The following is a 21,483-nucleotide window of genomic DNA, read 5'->3' as shown; positions in this document are numbered from 1 at the left end:
GTCTCAGGGGTTTCAACAACAGGAGATTGGTGGCAACTTAGTTGGGGAGGATGGGCTTGTGGTAATGGCTGGAGCGGAAAAAGTGGAATGGTATCAAATACATGGTTTCTGGTTCCAGACATTATTATTATTAGCAGTCCTCCCCTCAGCAGCCTCCCGTGGCTTCAACACGACCCCGATTATCAGACGGAAGCCTCCGTTTGAAGCTTTAACAAACACAGCTCCCATGTCATCCAGGGACAGCCAGGCTTTCTCTGTGAAGAAGAGAGGTGGACGTTGAATAAACATTAGGCATAGATTGTCAATTTAAGCTAGTGCGTTTAGCCTACCGATATTATTTAGGTGGGCAAAGACTCTAGAGTGCACAAGGACAGCATATAAAACTGAGAAGGTAAGGAAATATTGGGTTTCTGTACATGTGAAACTGACACACCCAAGCCTGAAGCATAGAGAGTCTGAATCCAGAAACTTTGTTTAGAGCTATTGATTAATCAGAGGACACTGGGTATTGTGTGTTTCATCCGAGCATGATGCAGAATCAGGAAGCCCAATGGCCAATTTACAACCTTGGTTATATAGATAAACAGATTTCAGTCACATCTACTAGTCTAGTACCGTGGAAAGGCTTTCTCTTGACTGTAGTTATGATTCTCAACAATATACCACTGGCTGTAAGAATTTGGAGCGGATGGCTGTTCCACTAAGCTGGAGGATCTTCTCAGCTCTTGGACGCACTCAGGTCTAGCATCTTAGTGGGAACTTTAGAGAACCAGGCAATAGACTAAAGTAGGCATATATCAGGTGCAAATATGGAAATTAAGCTAGCCCAAGGCTAGTACTTTTCAGACAACGTTTCGATCCGAACCGGATCTTCGTCAGGTCTGTCCAGTGCCCAAAATTCTTAAATTCCATTCCTGACCAGGTGCAATACAAATATGTGCACCAACTATCGGGTGCTGTGGCAACACTTCTGGAAGTGTTGAAAAGGGGTCCCAGGATGGTTCCCGTGGCTCTGTGGGAGATTGGTTTGGTAGAAGGCCTATGCTCTACCAAAGGAGGTGGATGGTGCTGTGATTGTTATCTCCCCAACTGAGGGAAAATGGCTTCTTCTGCACTTTTAGGAGATTCTCATATCTGCAGCTATAACTTGGGGCAGGAGAGTTGTATCAGGACTTCAGATATTTTCTCCCATCTTTAAAAGGCTCAAAGAATCATCAGTGATGTCAACATTAGCTAGGAACAAAAATGCAATGGTATCACTATTATGTTGCAATTTTCGAATTCAAACATTATTTCTGTCGCAGGAGATATGACAGCTCGAGCAGCGGCAATAATTTCTGCGTACTTCTTTACTGCATAATATGGAAACTGGAGAGCGACGGCTTTCTGTGTTGACACACAAATACTGGCCAATCGGTAGATGCATTCCTAAGTAGCAAGCACAGACTGTCCAATGAGGGACGTGCTGGGTGGGTTCTCTCCACTCACCTTCTCTGGGCAGCTCTCTGGTACAGAACCGCGGAGGAGGACGCGTTACAGAAGGACATTCAGCTTTCATTGATGCACGCTACGCCAGAGACATTTACGAAAAAGAACGAGAGGGAACTTTCGACGCACCACTAGTCCGTCTTCACGCTCTATTTCCAGATAAAGAAGGGTTCAATCGCTGTCCATCTGAAGAGCCATGTCACTTGTTGAAGAATACGAGGAAGGGGAGTATGGGAGGGCGCCGAAGCGACTGAAGACGGCAGAGGTGGAGGAGGGCGAGGAGCTGGAGGAGGGAGAGGACTCAGACTCGGAGTCTGCAGGGCTGCTCGGAGATGTAGAGAATGTAGGAGCCGAGAAAAAAGCCCTGTGGACCACAACGAAATACGGACCTGCAAGACGGGTAGGGAAGCGCGGCCATCGAATATATATATCTGAATCTGATCTGTTACAATGTTTCGTAACATTACTAGGATTGTTTGGCAATGGTGACACAATGGTGACAATGTTGCTACTGAAATATTAGCCTAGCCTATCTATAAGCTATTCATTCATTGTGTTCCTCTGTGTTTGATAACCTGTCTGCTCTTTGCAGTCAAGATGTCAATTGACAGGTTGTTTCACATGTAGGGTACCCTCACCAGGTAAACATCGTAAAATGTATGGGCAGCCGATAGTTATTTTCTACTTCAGACTAGATGCCCACGTGTTGAAGTTAAACGGGATTGTAATATGATCCAAATTACATGGATTATAACTGATTTATTGGACAATTGATGCATAACATCAAACTGCAGAAAAAGCAAGTTCTTTACAGAGGAGTTGAAACATACTGAACCCTCATTGACTACTGTAGTTTTAGGCCTACTATGATAGTGACATGTCACGAATATTGAATGAGATTTGTTAAGTTGGTGATGTCACTTGGCCTAATATTACTATTATTAGCAATTCATTTTGGAAATGTCCTCTGTAAAAGTACATAGTGACATGATGACGTGATTTGCACGGCTTACATAGATAGTCTGTAGACTGTGCTACACTGTCAGAGTATAGTCTAGTCTTTGGGGTTGCTCGCTTTGGATAGGCTACAGATGTGAATGGGAACATCTTCACTTCTGTTGTCTAATGTCTGGAATTGAGTTATGTGAAGACCTGCTCATGCCCTGCAACAGACTTTACCATGACATGACTAGTTTAGTATTTAAAAAAAATATATATATATTTAACCTTTATTTAACCAGGTAGGCTAGTTGAGAACAAGTTCTCATTTGCAACTGCAACCCGGTCAAGATAAAGCATAGCTATTCGACACATACAACAACACAGAGTTACATATGGAATAAACAAAACATACAGTCAATAATACAGTAGGGGAAAAAAGTCTATATACAGTGAGTGCAAAGTATAATTAAAAGTAAATAGTCTACAAACGTATAATAAGTCTACAGAAACACGTTTAACTCTGCAGAAGAGAAGAGGACCCCGGCGTGTAAAGAGGGAAGTGAGTCTTTGGATTGTAAACCAGTCTACTGAGTTGTCCAGTGTAACTGAGAATCCTGATGTTTTAGATCTGATTTATCTCACTTCAACCTCCGCGGGGTGCAGAATACAGCCCAGCATGCCTTGCTTTGAGATCAACAACAGACAGCAATGTGGGAAGAGAAACCAGCTCCCTGCTCTGTGTCCGTATCTCTGCTCCATTTTCTCCGCAGATGATCATAAACCGGTCCTGGCCTGGGGAGGCATTGAACGCATTATCTAGATTAGCTATGCAGTGTTTTGGTCTTTGCTACCTCAGGCAGTGCAGATCTTTAGTCCGTTGATCGGCTTTTCCCCTTATCACCATGGAAAAGCTACGAGTCTGCCACCGGCAAGACAGATTCAGCTGCCTGATGTCACAACCTGCGGTGGAGGACGCGTCTTATCTGCACTCTCTCCCAACTAATGTCTCTACATCAAATGGACGAGCAACAACAACATCCACAGTGGTCCACACATCCACCTGTAGCTTATAACGTGAACCGTGAACACCTGACAATAGGCTAATGTGATTCTACATTTAAATTAGATGCTGTTTGCCAAATATGCTTCACAATACCTATGTTTTTATTTTTAGGCATATCAGATTCATCCCAATTCAACCTGGACTCAGTGCATTTTGTATTATTCTATATGGAAATCTGAGACACTCCATTTAGTATAATATGTTTCGTATGGTATGTATTCATTTGTGGATGTCCATCATCCATCTTGTATGATATGTTACGAATTTGCAAAGTGTATGATATGTTATGAATTCCAATTTGTTGTGGCTAATGTTAGCTAGTTGGCTAACACTGATGTTAGCTAGCGTTAGCTAGCGTTAGCTAGGCTAGGGGTTAGTGTTAACCTCTTGCATCTAGACGTTCCGCTAGCGGAACAGCTGCTCCAATATCTAATGATAGGCGTGGCGCGAATTACAAATTCCTCAAAAATACAAAAACTTCAATTTTTCAAACATATGACTATTTTACAGCATTTTAAAGACAAGACTCTCCTTTATCTAACCACACTGTCCGATTTCAAAAAGGCTTTACAGCGAAAGCAAAACATTAGATTATGTCAGCAGAGTACCCAGCCAGAAATAATCAGACACCCATTTTTCAAGCTAGCATATAATGTCACAAAAAACAAAACCACAGCTAAATGCAGCACTAACCTTTGATGATCTTCATCAGATGACAACCCTAGGACATTATGTTATACAATACATGCATGTTTTGTTCAATCAAGTTCATATTTATATCAAAAAACAGCTTTTTACATTAGCATGTGACGTTCAGAACTAGCATTCCCACCGAACACTTCCAGTGAATTTACTAAATTACTCACGATAAACGTTCACAAAAAACATAACAATTATTTTAAGAATTATAGATACAGAACTCCTTTGTGCAATCGAGGTGTCCGATTTTAAAATAGCTTTTCGGTGAAAGCACATTTTGCAATATTCTGAGTACATAGCCCGGCATCACGGGCTAGCTATTTAGACACTCAGCAAGTTTAGCCTTCACCAAAGTCAGATTTACTATTAGAAAAGTTTGATTACCTTTGGTGTTCTTCATCAGAATGCACTCCCAGGACTGCTACTTCAATAACAAATGTTGGTTTGGTTCAAAATATTCCATAGTTATATCCAAATAACGGCGTTTTGTTCGTGCGTTTAAGACACTATCCGAAGTGTAAATAAGGGTCACGCGCATGACGCATTTCGTGACAAAACATTTCTAAATATTCCATTACCGCTGTTTAAAATCAATTTTTATGCAATTTTTCTCGTAAAAAAGCGATAATATTCCGACCGGGAGCGGTGGTTTTCGTTCAAAAATAAAACATGGAGTCCCCTCGTGCACGCGCTTGAGTCTCACAGTACTGTGAGCAGCCACTATCCAAACGCGCTACTTTTTTTCAGCCAGAGCGTGCAAAGCCACGATTCAGCTTTTTGCCGCCTTCTGAGAGCCCATGGGAGCCGTAGGAAGTGTCACGTAACAGCAGAGATCCCCTGTAATGGATAGAGATAATCAAGAAGGCCAAGAAATTGTCAGACAGGGCACTTCTTGCATGGAATCTTCTCAGGTTTTGGCCTGCCAAATGAGTTCTGTTATACTCACAGACACCATTCAAACAGTTTTAGAAACTTTAGAGTGTTTTCTATCCAAAGCTAATAATGATATGCATATTCTAGTTTCTAGGCAGGAGTAATAATCAGATTAAATCGGGTAAGTTTTTTATCCGGCCGTGAAAATACTGCCCCCTAGCCATAGCGTCTCATCCCGTCAGCGGGATCAAAATCCAGCGAAAAATCATATCTCCATTAGCATAACAAAATGTAATAATTTGAAAAAATAAAAATAAAAAAATAATCATTTCGTTTTATAGATACACCTCTCCTGAATCGACCCACGTCGTCCAATTTCAAAAAGGTTTTACAGGAAAAGCAAATCATTAGATTATGTTAGAGGAGTCCATCGTAAAAAGCAGCAACATAGCCATTTTCCGACCAACCACAAGCATCACAAATAACCAAAAAACAGCTAAATGCAGCACTAACCTTTTACAAATTTCATCAGATGACACACCTAGGACATCATGTTACACAATGCATGCATTCTTTTGTTCAATAAAGTTCATATTTATATATGAAAACAGCATTTTACATCGGCGTCTGACGTTGACTAACTATTTTCCCGTCAAAAGCATCCGATGAAACAGTGCTACAATTTACTGAATTACTATTCGAAAACATGTTTAAAATGTAATATTGTCATTCTAAGATTTATAGATGAATATCTCTTGAAAGCACCTGTCATACCAGATTTAAAAATAACTTTACTGGGTAATCACACTTAGCGATAAAAGGGGATGCGATACTCAGAAAATGAGCTGGTAAATACAGCTCGGCGCCATCTTGGAACAATCGCATATCACATCTAATGTTGTATAATATTGTCAATAATCCCTTACCTTTAGTTGTCTTCATCAGAAAGCACTTCCAGGAATCCCAGGTCCACAACAGATGTATTTTCGGTCAAAAAAGTCCATCCTTTATGTTCCATTAGCTTGCTGTTGTTAGCGCGTCTGAAGGCAGTATTCCAAAGCTCTGCCGGCCGCGGGACAGCCGTGTCGGAAAAAAGCAATTTTTTCCCATTTAGGTTCGTTCAAACATGTCAAACGTTGTATAACATAAATCTTCAGTGCCTGTTTCAACAAGAGAGCCAATAAGATTCGAGGGGGACGATTTCAATGTGTTTCAAAACGTTTCCAAAGGTGGGGGTAGACAGGGCCGCCGGCGTCATAATGGTGATGGCCCTCCCGCTGTGACCAATTTCCAACGCGTCTCATTCACTGAGTTTCGACAGTAGAAGGCTCAAAACACTTTGTAAAGACTGGCGACATCTTGTGGAAGCAATAGGAAGTGCTCAATAAACGATATCTCACGGTGTGATTAATAGGCAACGTGATGAAGTTGAGTTCGCAATTCAGAATTCCACTTCCTGTTTCCATCTGTCTCGGGGTTTTGACTGCCATATGAGTTCTGTTATACTCACAGACACCATTCAAACAGTTTTAGAAACTTTAGGGTGTTTTCTATCCACAGGTATTAATTATATGCATATCCTAGCTTCTGAGTCTGATTAGTAGGCCGTTGAAAATGGGCACGAATTTTTTCCAAAATGCGCTGTGGCGCCCCCTATCCTAGGGTAACGTCAAGAGGTTAAACATTAACATATCATACTAATTTGAGTCTCCAGGATTTACATTTACTATTTTACGTCTAGTCTATGAGACCAGGCTGCCCAATTAGGTAGCATATAGGCCGACCTGATATCTGAGTGCTGGATGCCGATGCTGGGTTTGTGCATGGTTAACACCTGGAATTCAACATGATGACAATTTTATTTTTCTCCATCCTGCCATGCGCTTTAATGGGATTGGTCCCGCCATAAACAGTTATGTGGATATCTAAGAAATTGCATATTGATTTTCATTTTCTAATCTGGTATGCAGGCAGCAGATAGTGCTGGGACCTCTCCTCATTGCTGATGTGTTTGGTTGTGTGTGTGTGACTGTGTGTGTAACTGTGTGTGTGTTTGTATGTGCGTGTGCCTGCGTGCGTGCGCATGTGTATGTGAGAGCGACCTTGCAGGCAGCATGGACTGCAGACAGACCAGGTTTGTGTGTGTGTGTGTGTGTGTGTGTGTGTGTGTGTGTGTGTGTGTGTGTGTGTGTGTGTGTGTGTGTGTGTGTGTGTGTGTGTGTGTGTGTGTGTGTGTGTGTGTGTGTGTGTGTGTGTGTGTGGACTGGGTGCTGCTGTGTGATGCAGGGTGACAGGATATAATGGACTGAGGCTGGGGGTGACCTCCTGAGAGGGCAGAGTGTCTTCTGAATCATCACTACTGGTAATATGACAGCTGGGACTGCTACTGAAAACCAGCCATGGGCTGGAGAGAGAGATAAAGACATAGAGAGAGAGACAGAGAGTGATAAAGAGGTAGAGGAGAGAGAGAGAGAGACAGCGAGAGATAAAGAAAGAGAGAGAGAGGTTTTAGAGAGAGAGAGGGCTATAAAACATTTTTGTATACAGTAAGTCAATAGGTTCCCTATCGACATAGTGACAGAGACAGACAAGTCCATGACTAAATGTCACACCTAAACGATTAAGAAAAATACGTTTAAAAATGGTGTTTGAGCCTGTGGCACAGAATGTATTTATATATTACACCGTCTTTGAAGACGATGGAAAAGAGAGAGACTGACGAAGGGAGAGATTAAGATACAAGCAGACAGAAATTGAGACTAGGGATGGGGGATTTAAAATAATTTCATTATTCAAATATTACAGTGAGGGAAAAAAGTATTTGATCCCCTGCTGATTTTGTACATTTGCCCACTAACAAAGAAATGATCAGTCTATAATTTTAATGGTAGGTTTATTTGAACAGTGAGAGACAGAAAAACAACAAAAAAATCCAGAAAAACGCATGTCAGAAATGTTATAAAATGATTTGCATTTTAATGAGGGAAATAAGTATTTGACCCCTCTGCAAAACATGACTTAGTACTTGGTGGTAAAACCCTTGTTGGCAATCACAGAGGTCAGACGTTTCTTGTAGTTGGCCACCAGGTTTGCACACATCTCAGGAGGGATTTTGTCCCACTCCTCTTTGCAATCTTCTCCAAGTCATTAAGGTTTCGAGGCTGACGTTTGGCAACTCGAACCTTCAGCTCCCTCCACAGATTTTCTATGGGATTAAGGTCTTAATGTGCTTCTTCTTGAGCCACTCCTTTGTTGCCTTGGCCATGTGTTTTGGGTCATTGTCATGCTGGAATACCCATCCACGACCCATTTTCAATGCCCTGGCTGAGGGAAGGAGGTTCTCACCCAAGATTTGACGGTACATGGCCCCGTCCATCGTCCCTTTGATGCGGTGAAGTTGTTCTGTCCCCTTAGCAGAAAAACACCCCCAAAGCATAATGTTTCCACCTCCATGTTTGACGGTGGAGATGGTGCTCTTGGGGTCATAGGCAGCATTCCTCCTCCTCCAAACACGGCGAGTTGAGTTGATGCCAAAGAGCTCCATTTTGGTCTCATCTGACCACAATACTTTCACCCAGTTGTCCTCTGAATCATTCAGATGTTCATTGGCAAACTTCAGACAGGCATGTATATGTGCTTTCTTGAGCAGGGGGACCTTGCGGGCGATTTCAGTCCTTCACGGTGTAGTGTGTTACCAATTGTTTTCTTGGTGACTATGGTCCCAGCTGCCTTGAGATCATTGACAAGATCCTCCCGTGTAGTTCTGGGCTGATTCCTCACAGTTCTCATGATCATTGCAACTCCACGAGGTGAGATCTTGCATGGAGCCCCAGGCCGAGGGAGATTGACAGTTCTTTTGTGTTTCTTCCATTTGCGAATAATCGCACCAACTGTTGTCACCTTCTCACCAAGCTGCTTGGCGATGGTCTTGTAGCCCATTCCAGCCTTGTGTAGGTCTACAATCTTGTCCCTGACATCCTTGGAGACCTCTTTGGTCTTGGCCATGGTGGAGAGTTTGGAATCTGATTGATTGATTGCTTCTGTGGACAGATGTCTTTTATACAGGTAACAAACTGAGATTAGAGCACTCCCTTTAAGAGTGTGCTCCTAATCTCAGCTCGTTACCTGTATAAAAGTCACCTGGGAGCCAGAAATCTTTCTGATTGAGAGGGGGTCAAATACTTATTTCCCTCATTAAAATGCAAATCAATTTATAAAATTTTTGACATGCGTTTTTCTGGATTTTTGTTGTTGTTATTCTGTCTCTCACTGTTCAAATAAACCTACCATTAAAATTATAGACTGATCATTTCTTTGTCAGTGGGCAAAAGTACAAAATCAGCATGGGATCAAATACTTTTTTCCCTCACTGTACACACGTGAAGACTACCGGTCGTTTTATGGGGCACACGTCATAAAAACTGCACTGAAAAGTTTGTAGTTTTATTAAATTAATCGTTTGAAATGTCATGGTATATCCTTGTATGTAACAATGTCAAATATATATTTTTATTTAATTTTGAAAAATGTTATTCAGTGTTAAAATATTTTATTTGTCAGACAATTATTCGAATTCTAATGCCCGTCAGATATTGGAATATTGGAATAACCGTGCACATCCCTAGTTGAGACAGTCTGCACCCAGTAGAGAAGAGAGAAGACAAGCAAGTTGTCTGAAAGTCTGTGGAAGAGACTACTAGACTGTTCCAAATCAAAACCCGGTTTCTGAGATTAGTGAAAAACAATATTATTTCAAGACAACAATAAAGCACGTTTGAACTCATGCAGTTGGAAGTCTTGTTTGATGTCCACTGTAAGCACTGTTTTGATGGCTGCTGAGCACGAGTGTATGGTTTTGTAGTGTAAATGTGGTTATGTGTGTATGGTTTGTTCAGTGGTGTAGTTTTGTATATTTGTTTAGTTTGTGTAACTCAATAGCCTATTTACCAGTGCAAACATTGTAGCCTACCTAGTGTGCCAGAATATATTAAACATTTCAAGTCAAATCCAAGGCACAACAAAGGGTCAAAGGTTGAATAAAAAACATAAAGGTAAAAATATAAATTTCAAGTTGTTCTTTTTAAGCTGACGTTATTTTGATAAAGGCGCTCAAAACTTTCCAATTTCCAAAAGCATGATCTGCCTTAGGTAATTCTAGCAGTGCTGACAGAGTGTGTTTGTGTGTGTGGAGCCTCCTGCTGCTTACAGACCACTCTGTAGAAAGCCTCCCATTACAACCTCCTCCCAGGGAATTCACTCAGTGACAGACTCCAGCTTTCTAGCTCCCATCTCCTCCCTTCTTCCTCCCTCTCTCTCCTCTTCTCCCCCAACACTCCACACTCTGTTAGATTAGAGAGAATGTGAGAGGGAACTTTGTTCTCATATGTCTCCAGTTTTCCTCCTTTAGGCTGTGAAGTGACCTCCTGACTTCTCCTACAGCATCTCAAGTCTTCCACTGTTGCCAGAAGAACAGTGCAAATATGTGTTCGATTTCCCACTGGCTCTTTTGGGGATGTGCGAATTAAATTTATTTTCAAACTGAGAAAGGATTGAGTGTGTGCATATGGGTGTATAGTGTGTGTGTTGGTGACTGCGTGTGTTGTGTGTGTAATTGTATTTCACTAAGTGTGCTCACCATCTTTTATTAGCTGTGCTCTCCCACAAAGGAACCTGTTGATTTAAAAACAAAGATGTTTTTATTAGGATCCCCATCAGCTAACGTCGTAAAGTTAGCTAATCTTCCTGGGATCTTCCATGAGTTTGATTTAAAAGTTAATGTTGTTAAGACCCTGTTTGTTAGGAGGTGTTGAAGTGGACTGTGTATGTGTGGTCTGCCCTATGCCCTTAATGTATTTGTAGAACTATACTGAACAAAAATATAAATGCAGCATCTAAAGGGTTAATTCAATGAACTGATTTCCTTATATGAACTGTAAGTCAGTAAAATTGTTGAAATTGTTGCATGTTGCATTTATATTGTTCAGTATATGTTAAGTGTGTCGTAGCGACGCACTGAGAAGGTGCGTGTGTGTGTGCGCGAGTGCTATGATTCTAGTGTTCTATGCCTGTTACTCACATTTTGTTCATTCTATGTGATTGAGTTAACAGTCTAAAGGTATTTCTGCGCTTTAGAAGTCTGGGTCTTATGTAGAAGCTGTCTTTAGAGTACTAGGAACAATGCTCCTTGTTTTGGTACATTTTTGTGTTTTTAGACCGTCACCATGTGATCACATGCTTCAGGGTTTGCAGCTGCTCACATCAGTTACGGCAATTGCAGCGAGTAGAAAAGAAGGATTGATAAAGGCACTGACTGACATTGTGATTTTGTGTGATTATATGTGTATGTCCAGCATGTGTTCATAGTTTGTGTATTTGTGTGTGTTTAATTAGTTTGTGTATTTGTGTGTTTAATTAGTTTGTGTATTTGTGTGTTTAATTAGTTTGTGTATTTGTGTGTTTAATTAGTTTGTGTATTTGTGTGTTTAATTAGTTTGTGTATTTGTGTGTTTAATTAGTTTGTGTATTTGTGTGTTTAATTAGTTTGTGTATTTGTGTGTGTTTAATTCGTTTGCGTATTTGTGCGTGTTCATAGTTTGTGTATTTGCGTGTGTTTTAATTAGTTTATGTATTTGTGTGTATTTAATTAGTTTGTGTATGAAAGTATATCAGTATAAGTTTCGCATCAGCTCATCAACCTTCGACTCCACAATGACCCCTTATGCAGATGACTGTTCATTTCACAGATAACATGTATTTCTGGAGGTAACCTTCCTGGTCTTTCTTATTGGTAAAGATGACCTATCATGCTGCCTGGTCTGTTCATTGTGTTTATGATGTGGAGTCCTCTGTCTGTGTCTGTGTGTCTAGGCTTTTCTCTCTACTTCCTCCTCACTGCTGGAGAAAGTAAGCTTGATTGATTGATACTCAAGTGACAAGTCTCCACCCCCCTCGTAAGATCAAAATACAGAGCAACATATAGGGAGTGTGTTTTTCCTCCTGCTGCTGAGACACAGTATCTACGGCGTAGACTGAGTGTGTTAGGCCCACACCACATGCCTTCAAAATGTCTGTCCTGACTAGGACTGTTGCGCTGACCGTATTACCGCCACACCGGCGGTAACGAGTCACGAAGGCAGTCAAATTCCACGTGACCGTTTAGTCACGGTACTTAGGCTTCTCCAAGCTCTGATGCTGCTGATGGTCATTAGTAGTCTACCAAACTTGATAACTGCCTGGTACTCAGCACTCTGTTGTCCTCTAATCAAACACTTCAAAATCTAATCAAACACTTCATGAGAACCCATGAGCTCATGTTGTGCAACATTTCTATAGGCTATGCAATTGTGGGAGAAAACAGAGTGATGGCCTCCATTAAAAAGAGGATCCCATCAGCTTTCTATAGGCTAGACCTACTATGTTTATTTCTTAACGTTCCTAATGTTAAGCACATTGCTTCTCTTTACGACAGGAGTATAGCCTACCTGGCTGGTATATAACCATAGGGAAAAGCATCCTTCATTCGCTGTTTAAGTGCATAGATGACATGCTGCCCCTGTTTAGCGACAGGTGAATGATAATGGTCCATTCTAAAGCTAAACAAATTTCACACATATATTATTTAGTTTATGTAAAGACAAGATTAAATCAAGAATAGTCTGATGGGTGACAATATTAGCATATCACTTGTGAAATATATATTATCACTTGTGAATGCTGCCCAGCATAAGAAACACCCTTTTTTTTGCGACTTGTTCGAATCATAGTCACACACCTCATGTAGCCTAGCCCATAGGCCTATATGTTTTAATAAGGTCTCTATCACAAACTTCTTAACATTAAGCACATTAATCCGCTTTACAAGGGGTGTAGAGCCTAACTGGCATACATAAGCAGTACGTGAGTTTCAAGTTTGGGGAAGATCATTTTCACCATAAAAATGCACTTTTATAATAAAAGCATTGCATGCATAATTTCATTTGCGGTCACTTTTGATAATGGTGTTTCTGCTAATGGAACATTCACACTTATAGCCTACAGCCATGTACGCATTTCTGCGCTTATAATGTGAAGAAATAGCCTAATAGTTTATCAACATTTTAAACTAACGTTCTGATCTGTTGCGTCAGCCACATTGCATTTTTTTTATGTTAGTGCTTGTATTAATTTGGGATCTATCGCATCCCACAACTTTCCCAGACTATGTTTGGAATATTTATTTCTCGCACAGAATAGAATAGGTCGGGGCCTCCTGAGTGGTGCAGTGGTCTAAGGCACTGCATCGCAATGCTAGCTGTGCCACTGGAGATCCTGGTACGAGTCCAGCTGCAGCTGCGACCGGAAGACCCATGGGGCGGCGCACAATTGGCCCAACGTCGTCCAGGTTAGGGGAGGGTTTGGCCGGCAGGGATGTCCTTATCCCATCGCGCTCTAGCGACTCCTGTGGCGGGCCGGGCGCATGCACACTGACACGGTCGCCAGGTGTACGGTGTTTCCTCTGTCACATGATGCGGCTGGCTTCCGGGTAAAGCGGGCATTGTCAAGAAGCAGTGCGGTTTGGTTGGGTCGGGTTTCGGAGGACGCACGGGTCTCAACCTTCACCTCTCCCGAGTCCGTACGGGAGTTGCAGCGATGAGACAAGACTATAACTACCAATTGGGGAGATTAAAAAAAGATTAGAATAGGTTGACTTGTACTATAGGGGATAGTAGATTGACACAGGCTAGTGCTTTTGCTGTTCATTAGGCCTACTCATCTTGTCGGCTGATGAAAAGTAAATGTGGACAGTTCTTCCAATATCTTCAATATGCACCTCGGAATTGGATAAGGACGCGCGGAGTTGCGTCCCCGATGTGTCTGTCTTAACTTGTAGCCTCAGAAAGACCCGACCACTTCATGGAGAGCCTCGGATTGCGCAGCACTCTCAGGGAGAAGGGCACAATGCAGCACTCCGTGCCGCAAAAGGGTGCATTACGGCCACAAGGTGATGCCGCGGTGAAATGAGGCATTATCAAGTGCTTGTCAAGTTGTGAATGAGAGACAATTGGAGTGTGAACAGCCTGCTCAAAAAACAAAGCAGAGCTCATGCCTTTCAAGCAACCTTTTTCAAATCATCATTAGAGTCTCATCATGCAGCCTTAGAATGTATTAAAAATCAAAACATATATCCCAACGTTTGTAGAGCAACTAAAGTTACATAACTATAAATTAAGCACATAGGAATACCTATTTCTTTGTTAACCGCTCAACACAGAAAAGCCCATGTGCACACTCCCTCAAATCGTTTGGAGAAAATATTTATATTTTATTCAACTTTGTTCAATTGTATTCTTCATACTATAAAATAATATAAAATAATGCCATGGAATTATAAGCAAATCTTGTCTGCTAAATGAACTAGTGTAGCCCACAGCCATTTGGCATAGCCACATCAGGGCCTAACTGTAACGGTTGTTGCAAGGAGAGGACCAAGGTGCAGCGTGGTACGTGTTCATCATGTTTATTAGTTCTGAACACTGAATCAAAAACAAAGTGGAACAAAGCGCAACAGCTCTGTCAGGTGAAAAACACAAGACAGAAAACAACTACCCACAAAAACCCTGTGGGAAAAGGCTACCTAAGTATGGCTCCCAATCAGAGACAACGATAGACAGCCGTCCCTGATTGAGAGCCATACCCGGCCAAAACAAAGAAATACACAAAACATAGAAAACGGAACATAGAATGCCCACCCTAGTCACACCCTGGCCTAACCAAAATAGAGAACAAAAACCTCTCTATGGCCAGGGCGTGACACTAACATAAGGACAACTCAGAGTCTGCTATTATTTTCGTCTGAAATAGACTACATTTTCTTCATATCATGCTTCTTTAGACCTGTCTAAAATAAATAATGGATTTAATGTGAAGGTGTAGGCTATATTACATGGATTTATTAGACTGTGTGGAAGCCAGGAGATGCTAAATGTGTTTATGTTAACCTGTCTGGGAACGTGGGACGCTTGCGTTGCGCAAAATACAAAACCTCATAAATGCTATAACTTCAATTTCTCAAACATATGACTATTTTACACCATTTTATAGATACACCTCTCCTGAATCGAACCACGTTGTCCGATTTCAAAAAGGCTTTACAGCAAAAGCAAAACATTAGATTATGTTAGGAGAGTACCCTGCCAAAAGAAATCACACTGCCATTTTCAAAGCAACTAGATGCATCACAAATACCCAAAACACAGCTAAATGCAGCACTAACCTTTGACAATCTTCATCAGATGACACTCCTAGGACATCATGTTACACAATACATGCATTTTTTGTTCGATAAAGTTCATATTTATATATAAAAACAGCATTTTACATCGGCGCGTGACGTTCAGAAAATATTTTCCCTCAAATGCTTCCGGTGAATCAGCGCTACAATTTACAAAATTACTATTTGAAAACATTGTTAAAATGTAATATTGTCATTCAAAGAATTATAGATTAACATCTCGTGAATGCAACCGCATTGCCAGATTTAAAAATAACTTTACTGGGAAATCACACTTTGCAATAAACGACGTGGTATGCTCAGAAAAATAGGCTAGGCGATACATGTTAGCGCCATCTTGGAACCATCTAAAATCAAATATACTATTGTAAATATTCCCTTACCTTTGATTATCTTCATCAGAAGGCACTTCCAGGAATCCCAGGTCCACAACAAATGTAGTTTTGTTCGAAAAAGTTAATAATTTATGACCCAATAGTTCCTTCTTGTTAGCGCGTACCGAAGGCTACTCATAATGTACTGAAGCCCGCGGGACTTGTTGTCACGAATGTGCTAAAAAATATATATTTACGTTCGTTCAAACATGTCAAACGTTGTATAACATAAATCTTTAGGGCCTTTTTCAACCAGAGCTTCAATAATATTCAAGGCGGACGATTGCATTGTCTTACTAAACGTTTCGGAACAAAAGTGTTCCCATGGGCGCCCGCGTCATAGTAGTAATGGCCCTCCCCCTGTGACCAACTTCCCAAGCCTCTCTTTGGGTCAGTTTCTACCATAGAAGACTCAAACCACTTTGTAAAGACTGTTGACATCTAGTGGAAGCCTTAGGAAGTGCTAAATGATTAATAAGTCCCTGTGTGTTTCAATGGCAAAGGCTTGAAGTGATTCCACACATCAGATTTCCACTTCCTGTTAGGGTTTGTCTCAGGGTTTTGACTGCCATATGAGTTCTGTTATACTCACAGACGCCATTCAAACAGTTTTAGAAACTTTAGAGTGTTTCCTATCCAAATCTACTAATTATATGCATATTATAGTTACTGGGCAGGAGTAGTAACCAGATTAAATCGGGTACGTTTTTTATCCGGCCGTGCAAATACTGCCTCCTAGCCCCAACAGGTTAATTAACGGTCAATTACCTTGAGACCAACAGTTATTTGCTTGACAATCACCGACTGACGAAATGTCGAATGGAAGGCCTGTGTTTGCCCCCAGTGCTGTGGAGCTAAACGTGTGTGTGTGCAACTGTGCTTGTGTGTGTGTGTCTGTTCATCACAGCTGCTCTCTCAGCGTTTCCTAGCAGAATGAGTGTGATAATACACCTTAGTGAGGCATCCTGAAAGGCATCAGGAAAAAAACATAAAAATGAATGCCCGTGTTCAGATAACGGCAGAACTCTTCTCTGCTAAAACAGCACAACACTGGTAATTGGCTTCTATAGTAAACAATAGGCCTGAATTCAGCTGAAATTCATAAATGCCAAACATTGCCTGATGCATACTCAGAATAAATGGTTGTGAAAGGGCCAGTGAGAGGCCTGTTATTGTCCCAGACCTGATGAGACTTGATTGCTAATGTACTCAGACAGCGACACAGGTGTTAGAGCAGGGTTGGGCTGAAACATTACCCTTTAAAGCTGCTTCGTCTGACTGTGGTGTTCGCTTGATTGAATGGTTAGTGTTTTTGGCATCATTTAAGTCAGAATGACCAATTATGTCAAAGTCCATTTTGTCCAAATAATTATCACTGGTTCTATCTTTCATTTGAAGGTGTTATTCATATAAGATAGTCGAGGCTGGTCTAAATTATGATCATTATTCAGCCAGTGTTTCTGTCATGTGGATTAAGTCTGTTAATCCAAGTGCTGTAAGGCTGATTTATATGAAAGAGAGGAATCTGTATGATTAATGAGGGTCATGTGAAATGGAATGGTAGACTGACATTGTCACATAGCAACAATCCCTGTAGAATTTTCAAATGTTGTTTTTATGGATGGAGCTCTGTGGGAAACTGATGTTTCTCGTCAATGTGAAGTCCTTATATCTTTCAGGGATGCAGTCTGCTATAGAATGAAATGGTCTCATTTCAACTGAAGCCCGGTGGAACTCTGAGGTGGAATTGTAGAGGGATGATGTGCTGTAGTAGACTGAATAGTATGTCTCTTTGAGAATATGTCTCAGTGAGGAATGGAGGGGCTGTCACTAGCAAGGTTGTTTTTTATACATATCTGTCCTGTGGATGATATAATATTCCTCCCAGAAGGGTGGGGGGGACCGGGTGGGGGAAGGGCGTTGGGCTCCTGGGAAGCAAAGCCTCAACAGTCGATGTTCGGCACTCAAACGCATACAGAGGGACACACACACACGCGCGCAATCATGTTTCACGCATTCGCACACTCTCCAACACACACACACCAGAGTATGTGAGATGAGTTGAGTGGTCGGAAATCCTGCTCATCGTTCTGTTCGAACCACTCCGCTAAAAACTTGCTCCTCGCTCAAAGAAAATAAAACCAGCCGCTCCGAATTCCTTCCATTCATTAAAATCACTATTGAACCAAAACCCATCTATTAGTGTGACTACCTGGACCTAACGTTTTGTTTTGAAGTTTTAAAACCAAACCATATGATTTGAATGAAAAGTATTTGAATAAACAACAGGAAAAGGTGATTAAGAAGCTCTTATCATTTCAAATAGTCCACATGTCACATTAAACAGCATCTAAACACTAAATAGGTCAGGAGCCAGACAGGGAGACTAAGAAGGAACAAAAATGAATTATTATTTATTATTATTTCAATTATTTTAAGGCTATAGCCGACAAACAAATACATTGTGAAGCATTTGCAAGTGCGACACACTAGGCTGGCAGGGACATTAAGCACTCAGCATTTAAACAACATTTTGTTGTATTAAATTATCATAGTGTATAAACTACACATATAGGTTGTGATTTACTTAGAATGAAATACAAACAAAAGGAAAAATGCCTTATTAGGCTCCATCTACAGGGCCTTTGAATTCATTTTAGAAACATGAGTTTGGCCGAAGTCTGTGGCTTCAGGCCCATGTGATGGTGCCTGGAGAGCAGGCCAGCAGCGGAGAATACCCTCTCAGCGCTTCCAGAGCCACTGGGGATGCTGAACACCCGTTGGGACGCCCTTGCCAGGCTGGGCAGGGATGTGTAGTTGTTTTTTTATATTTCTGAAGCTAGGCCTAAAGGATTTTAGGTAAAACAACCCTGTCAAAACAGAAAGCTACTTGAAAGATGTAAAATGCCAGGCCTATTGGGCCAAAATCAATGATGGCCTATTGTATAGATAATATAATGAAAATTAACAAAACTTTCAAGAGATCAGATTTTTTGTTTATAAATACTTTTCTACAATGACACACTTAGCTAGCTACCGACCTCCTTCCTTTCTGTTAGCATGAACACATACTAAGTACCCCATCTTGCTTTCAGGATACCTGTCTTTTCAGATTCCACAATCATTCTTTACTCCCTGTCTTACTGTTGGTCCTCATCTTTGTAAATCACCTGATGCTCCAACCTTTGGGAAACTCGCACTCCGCTCTACTCCTCGTTCCACTCCAGCTCCGCTCCACTCCACTCCACTCCAGCCTCGCTCCAGCTCCACTCCTCGCTCCAGCTCCGCTCCACTCCTTGCTCCGCTCTGCTCCTCCAGCTCCACCCCTCGATCCACTCCTCGCTCCGCTCTACTCCTTGCTCCGCTCCAGCTCCGCTCCGCTCCTCCAGCTCTTCTCCACTCCTCGCTTCACTCTACTCCTCGCTCCACTCCGCTCACACAAACACACACTATACAAACAGGTTCAAGCCCCTAGGAAGCAAACCCTGGAAAGCTGATGTTGAGCACAAATTGAGAACAAATTCCATCTTACTCACACACTTGCATGGCCACACACTCTCCCAGGGGACGTGGCCTGGAAAGCTGATGTTCACAGTCCAAGGAACATCACTCTTTACTCTCAACATGCTAACAGACTCCCCCAATACATGTTCAGAATGCCTCTACTGACTCTCAACACAATTACACACTCTCTCCTCCTAAAAATGCTGTAATATAATATTATAAAAATACTGTACTACTTTATAGGGTGGGGCGGTATCCAGATTTTCATATCGTCATACCGGTCTTCTTTCATACTGGTATTACCGGCTTAGTACACAAGGGAGTGCCAAAAAAGCCTATTGAGTGTCTATTACCAGAATGCTAACAATATTATAACAAGTAATAGCGGATTTCCGTGACGGCTGTTAGCTAAATATGCTAATTAGCACAAATGAAAATAAACAAATTGCAAAGACAGGCAATCCAGCTCATAATGTTATACATATATAGGTAGGAGCTACCGAATGTCATTTTTGTTGACATTTACAGGCGAATGTGAATGATAGAAATGTGTTCATTTGCACAATGTCTATGCATGCTTGTCTGAAGGAAGAACAGTACTGGCTCTGGAGCAGCATGTGTAGGCTACACGCTGTGATCGTGTGGAGCCTGGAGTCGCTAGGGCAACAGGCCTGCCTGTCTGCTCGGAGAAGAGGGGGGAGGAGAAGATGAATAACTCATCCAAAGGGCTTTGACTCAAACACTGCAGAAAGCTAACACAATATGATGCCCCATCACCTTATTTATTCAGCCACTTCTTAGATAACTAACAAGTTAAATTTAGGGATTGGGTTAAAGCAGAATTCTACGTTTTTCACGCAGGAAGAAAATATGTAGCGGATTAGAAACATCTTGCTGTGTTTTGTAAACGCAGATTTAAAATGCTTGTTATTGTAATTTCTGCTCGGCATCAGACTAATTTTGTGCTTCAGTTGCACTTCTCCACTGGATGAGAATTCACAAACGGGCATTCTATCAGCAGACAACGCTCTGACTGATGTGTAGCTACTGTTCTCCATCATTCTATCAGCAGACAGCGCTCTGACTGATGTGTAGCTACTGTTCTCCATCATTCTATCAGCAGACAGCGCTCTGACTGATGTGTAGCTACTGTTCTCCATCATTCTATCAGCAGACAGCACTCTGACTGATGTGTAGCTACTGTTCTCCATCATTCTATCAGCAGACAGCACTCTGACTGATGTGTAGCTACTGTTCTCCATCATTCTATCAGCAGACAGCACTCTGACTGATGTGTAGCTACTGTTCTCCATCATTCTATCAGCAGACAGCACTCTGACTGATGTGGAGCTACTGTTCTCCATCATTCTATCAGCAGACAGCACTCTGACTGATGTGTAGCTACTGTTCTCCATCATTCTATCAGCAGACAGCACTCTGACTGATGTGGAGCTACTGTTCTCCATCATTCTATCAGCAGACAGCGCTCTGACTGATGTGGAGCTACTGTTCTCCTGTACTTTTCTTGGTGTAGCCAGACTACTTTTCTCAGGTAAAATGCTAGATTAACATTAAGCAAAACATTAGGAAATGTAGCTGGCTACATTCTTTCTATGATAAAAATTAGAAATATGATGGACATGTATGGTTTTTGATTTAAAAAAAATACCTTGCTTTTTCATTGTAAGCTAATTTACTTATGTGTCTGCCAGCCAATTAGCGTTGCACTTCTGTTGTCGTCTGATGAAAGTTAAAGTATTTTCTGCCTAATGTGTTTCATTAATGTATTTTCTGTAAAGGAAAACAATAGGAGCAAAAAAACACTGTTAACTTACATTATTAAACACGACCCCTATTACACAGCTGGACCTGCTCCCGCTTTCTCCCGTTATGCTATTTACGAACAAACACGTGACTGTCTCAACTGTTCTGGGGAACTAAGCTTGTAAAATAATGTGACAGGTGAAATGAAGAACGCAATCTGCTTTATCTCCTAACATATTGCACAATTTGACTGCAGGGATTTACTTAGAAATTAGCTACAAATATAAAAATGTATTGAAAAACTTCAAAGAAATGGTTTCAAGTTATTCATGGTATTGAAAAACCCTCCCGTGGCTATTTCCATATACCCCGGTATACGGTATATACCAGTGGAGGCTGCTGAGGGGAAGACGGCTCATAATAATGGCAGGAACGGAGTGAATGGAATGGCATGAAACCATGTGTTTGATTCCATTCCACTGATTCCATTCCAGCCATTACCACTC

General features: G+C 41.4%; 1 protein-coding gene across 2 annotated transcripts in view; it reads left to right on the top strand.

Moving 5' to 3' along the window:
• Positions 1-1,501: 1,501 nt before the first annotated feature.
• Positions 1,502-21,483, top strand: part of LOC106577097 (heterogeneous nuclear ribonucleoprotein L-like) — a 64,641-nt gene continuing 44,659 nt past the window's right edge. For both annotated transcript variants that reach the window (XM_014154833.2, XM_014154832.2), the window contains exon 1: positions 1,502-1,888. In XM_014154833.2, coding sequence (XP_014010308.1) covers positions 1,685-1,888 — 204 coding nt within the window. In that variant the 5' untranslated portion in view covers positions 1,502-1,684. The remainder of the gene's footprint in view (positions 1,889-21,483) is intronic.

This window comes from Salmo salar, chromosome ssa18 (assembly GCF_905237065.1).
Source record: "Salmo salar chromosome ssa18, Ssal_v3.1, whole genome shotgun sequence".
In the NCBI taxonomy this organism is placed as follows: Eukaryota; Metazoa; Chordata; class Actinopteri; order Salmoniformes; family Salmonidae; genus Salmo; species Salmo salar.
The sequence above is the reverse complement of the archived record's forward strand: the minus strand, read 5'-3'. Positions and strand labels throughout refer to the sequence as shown.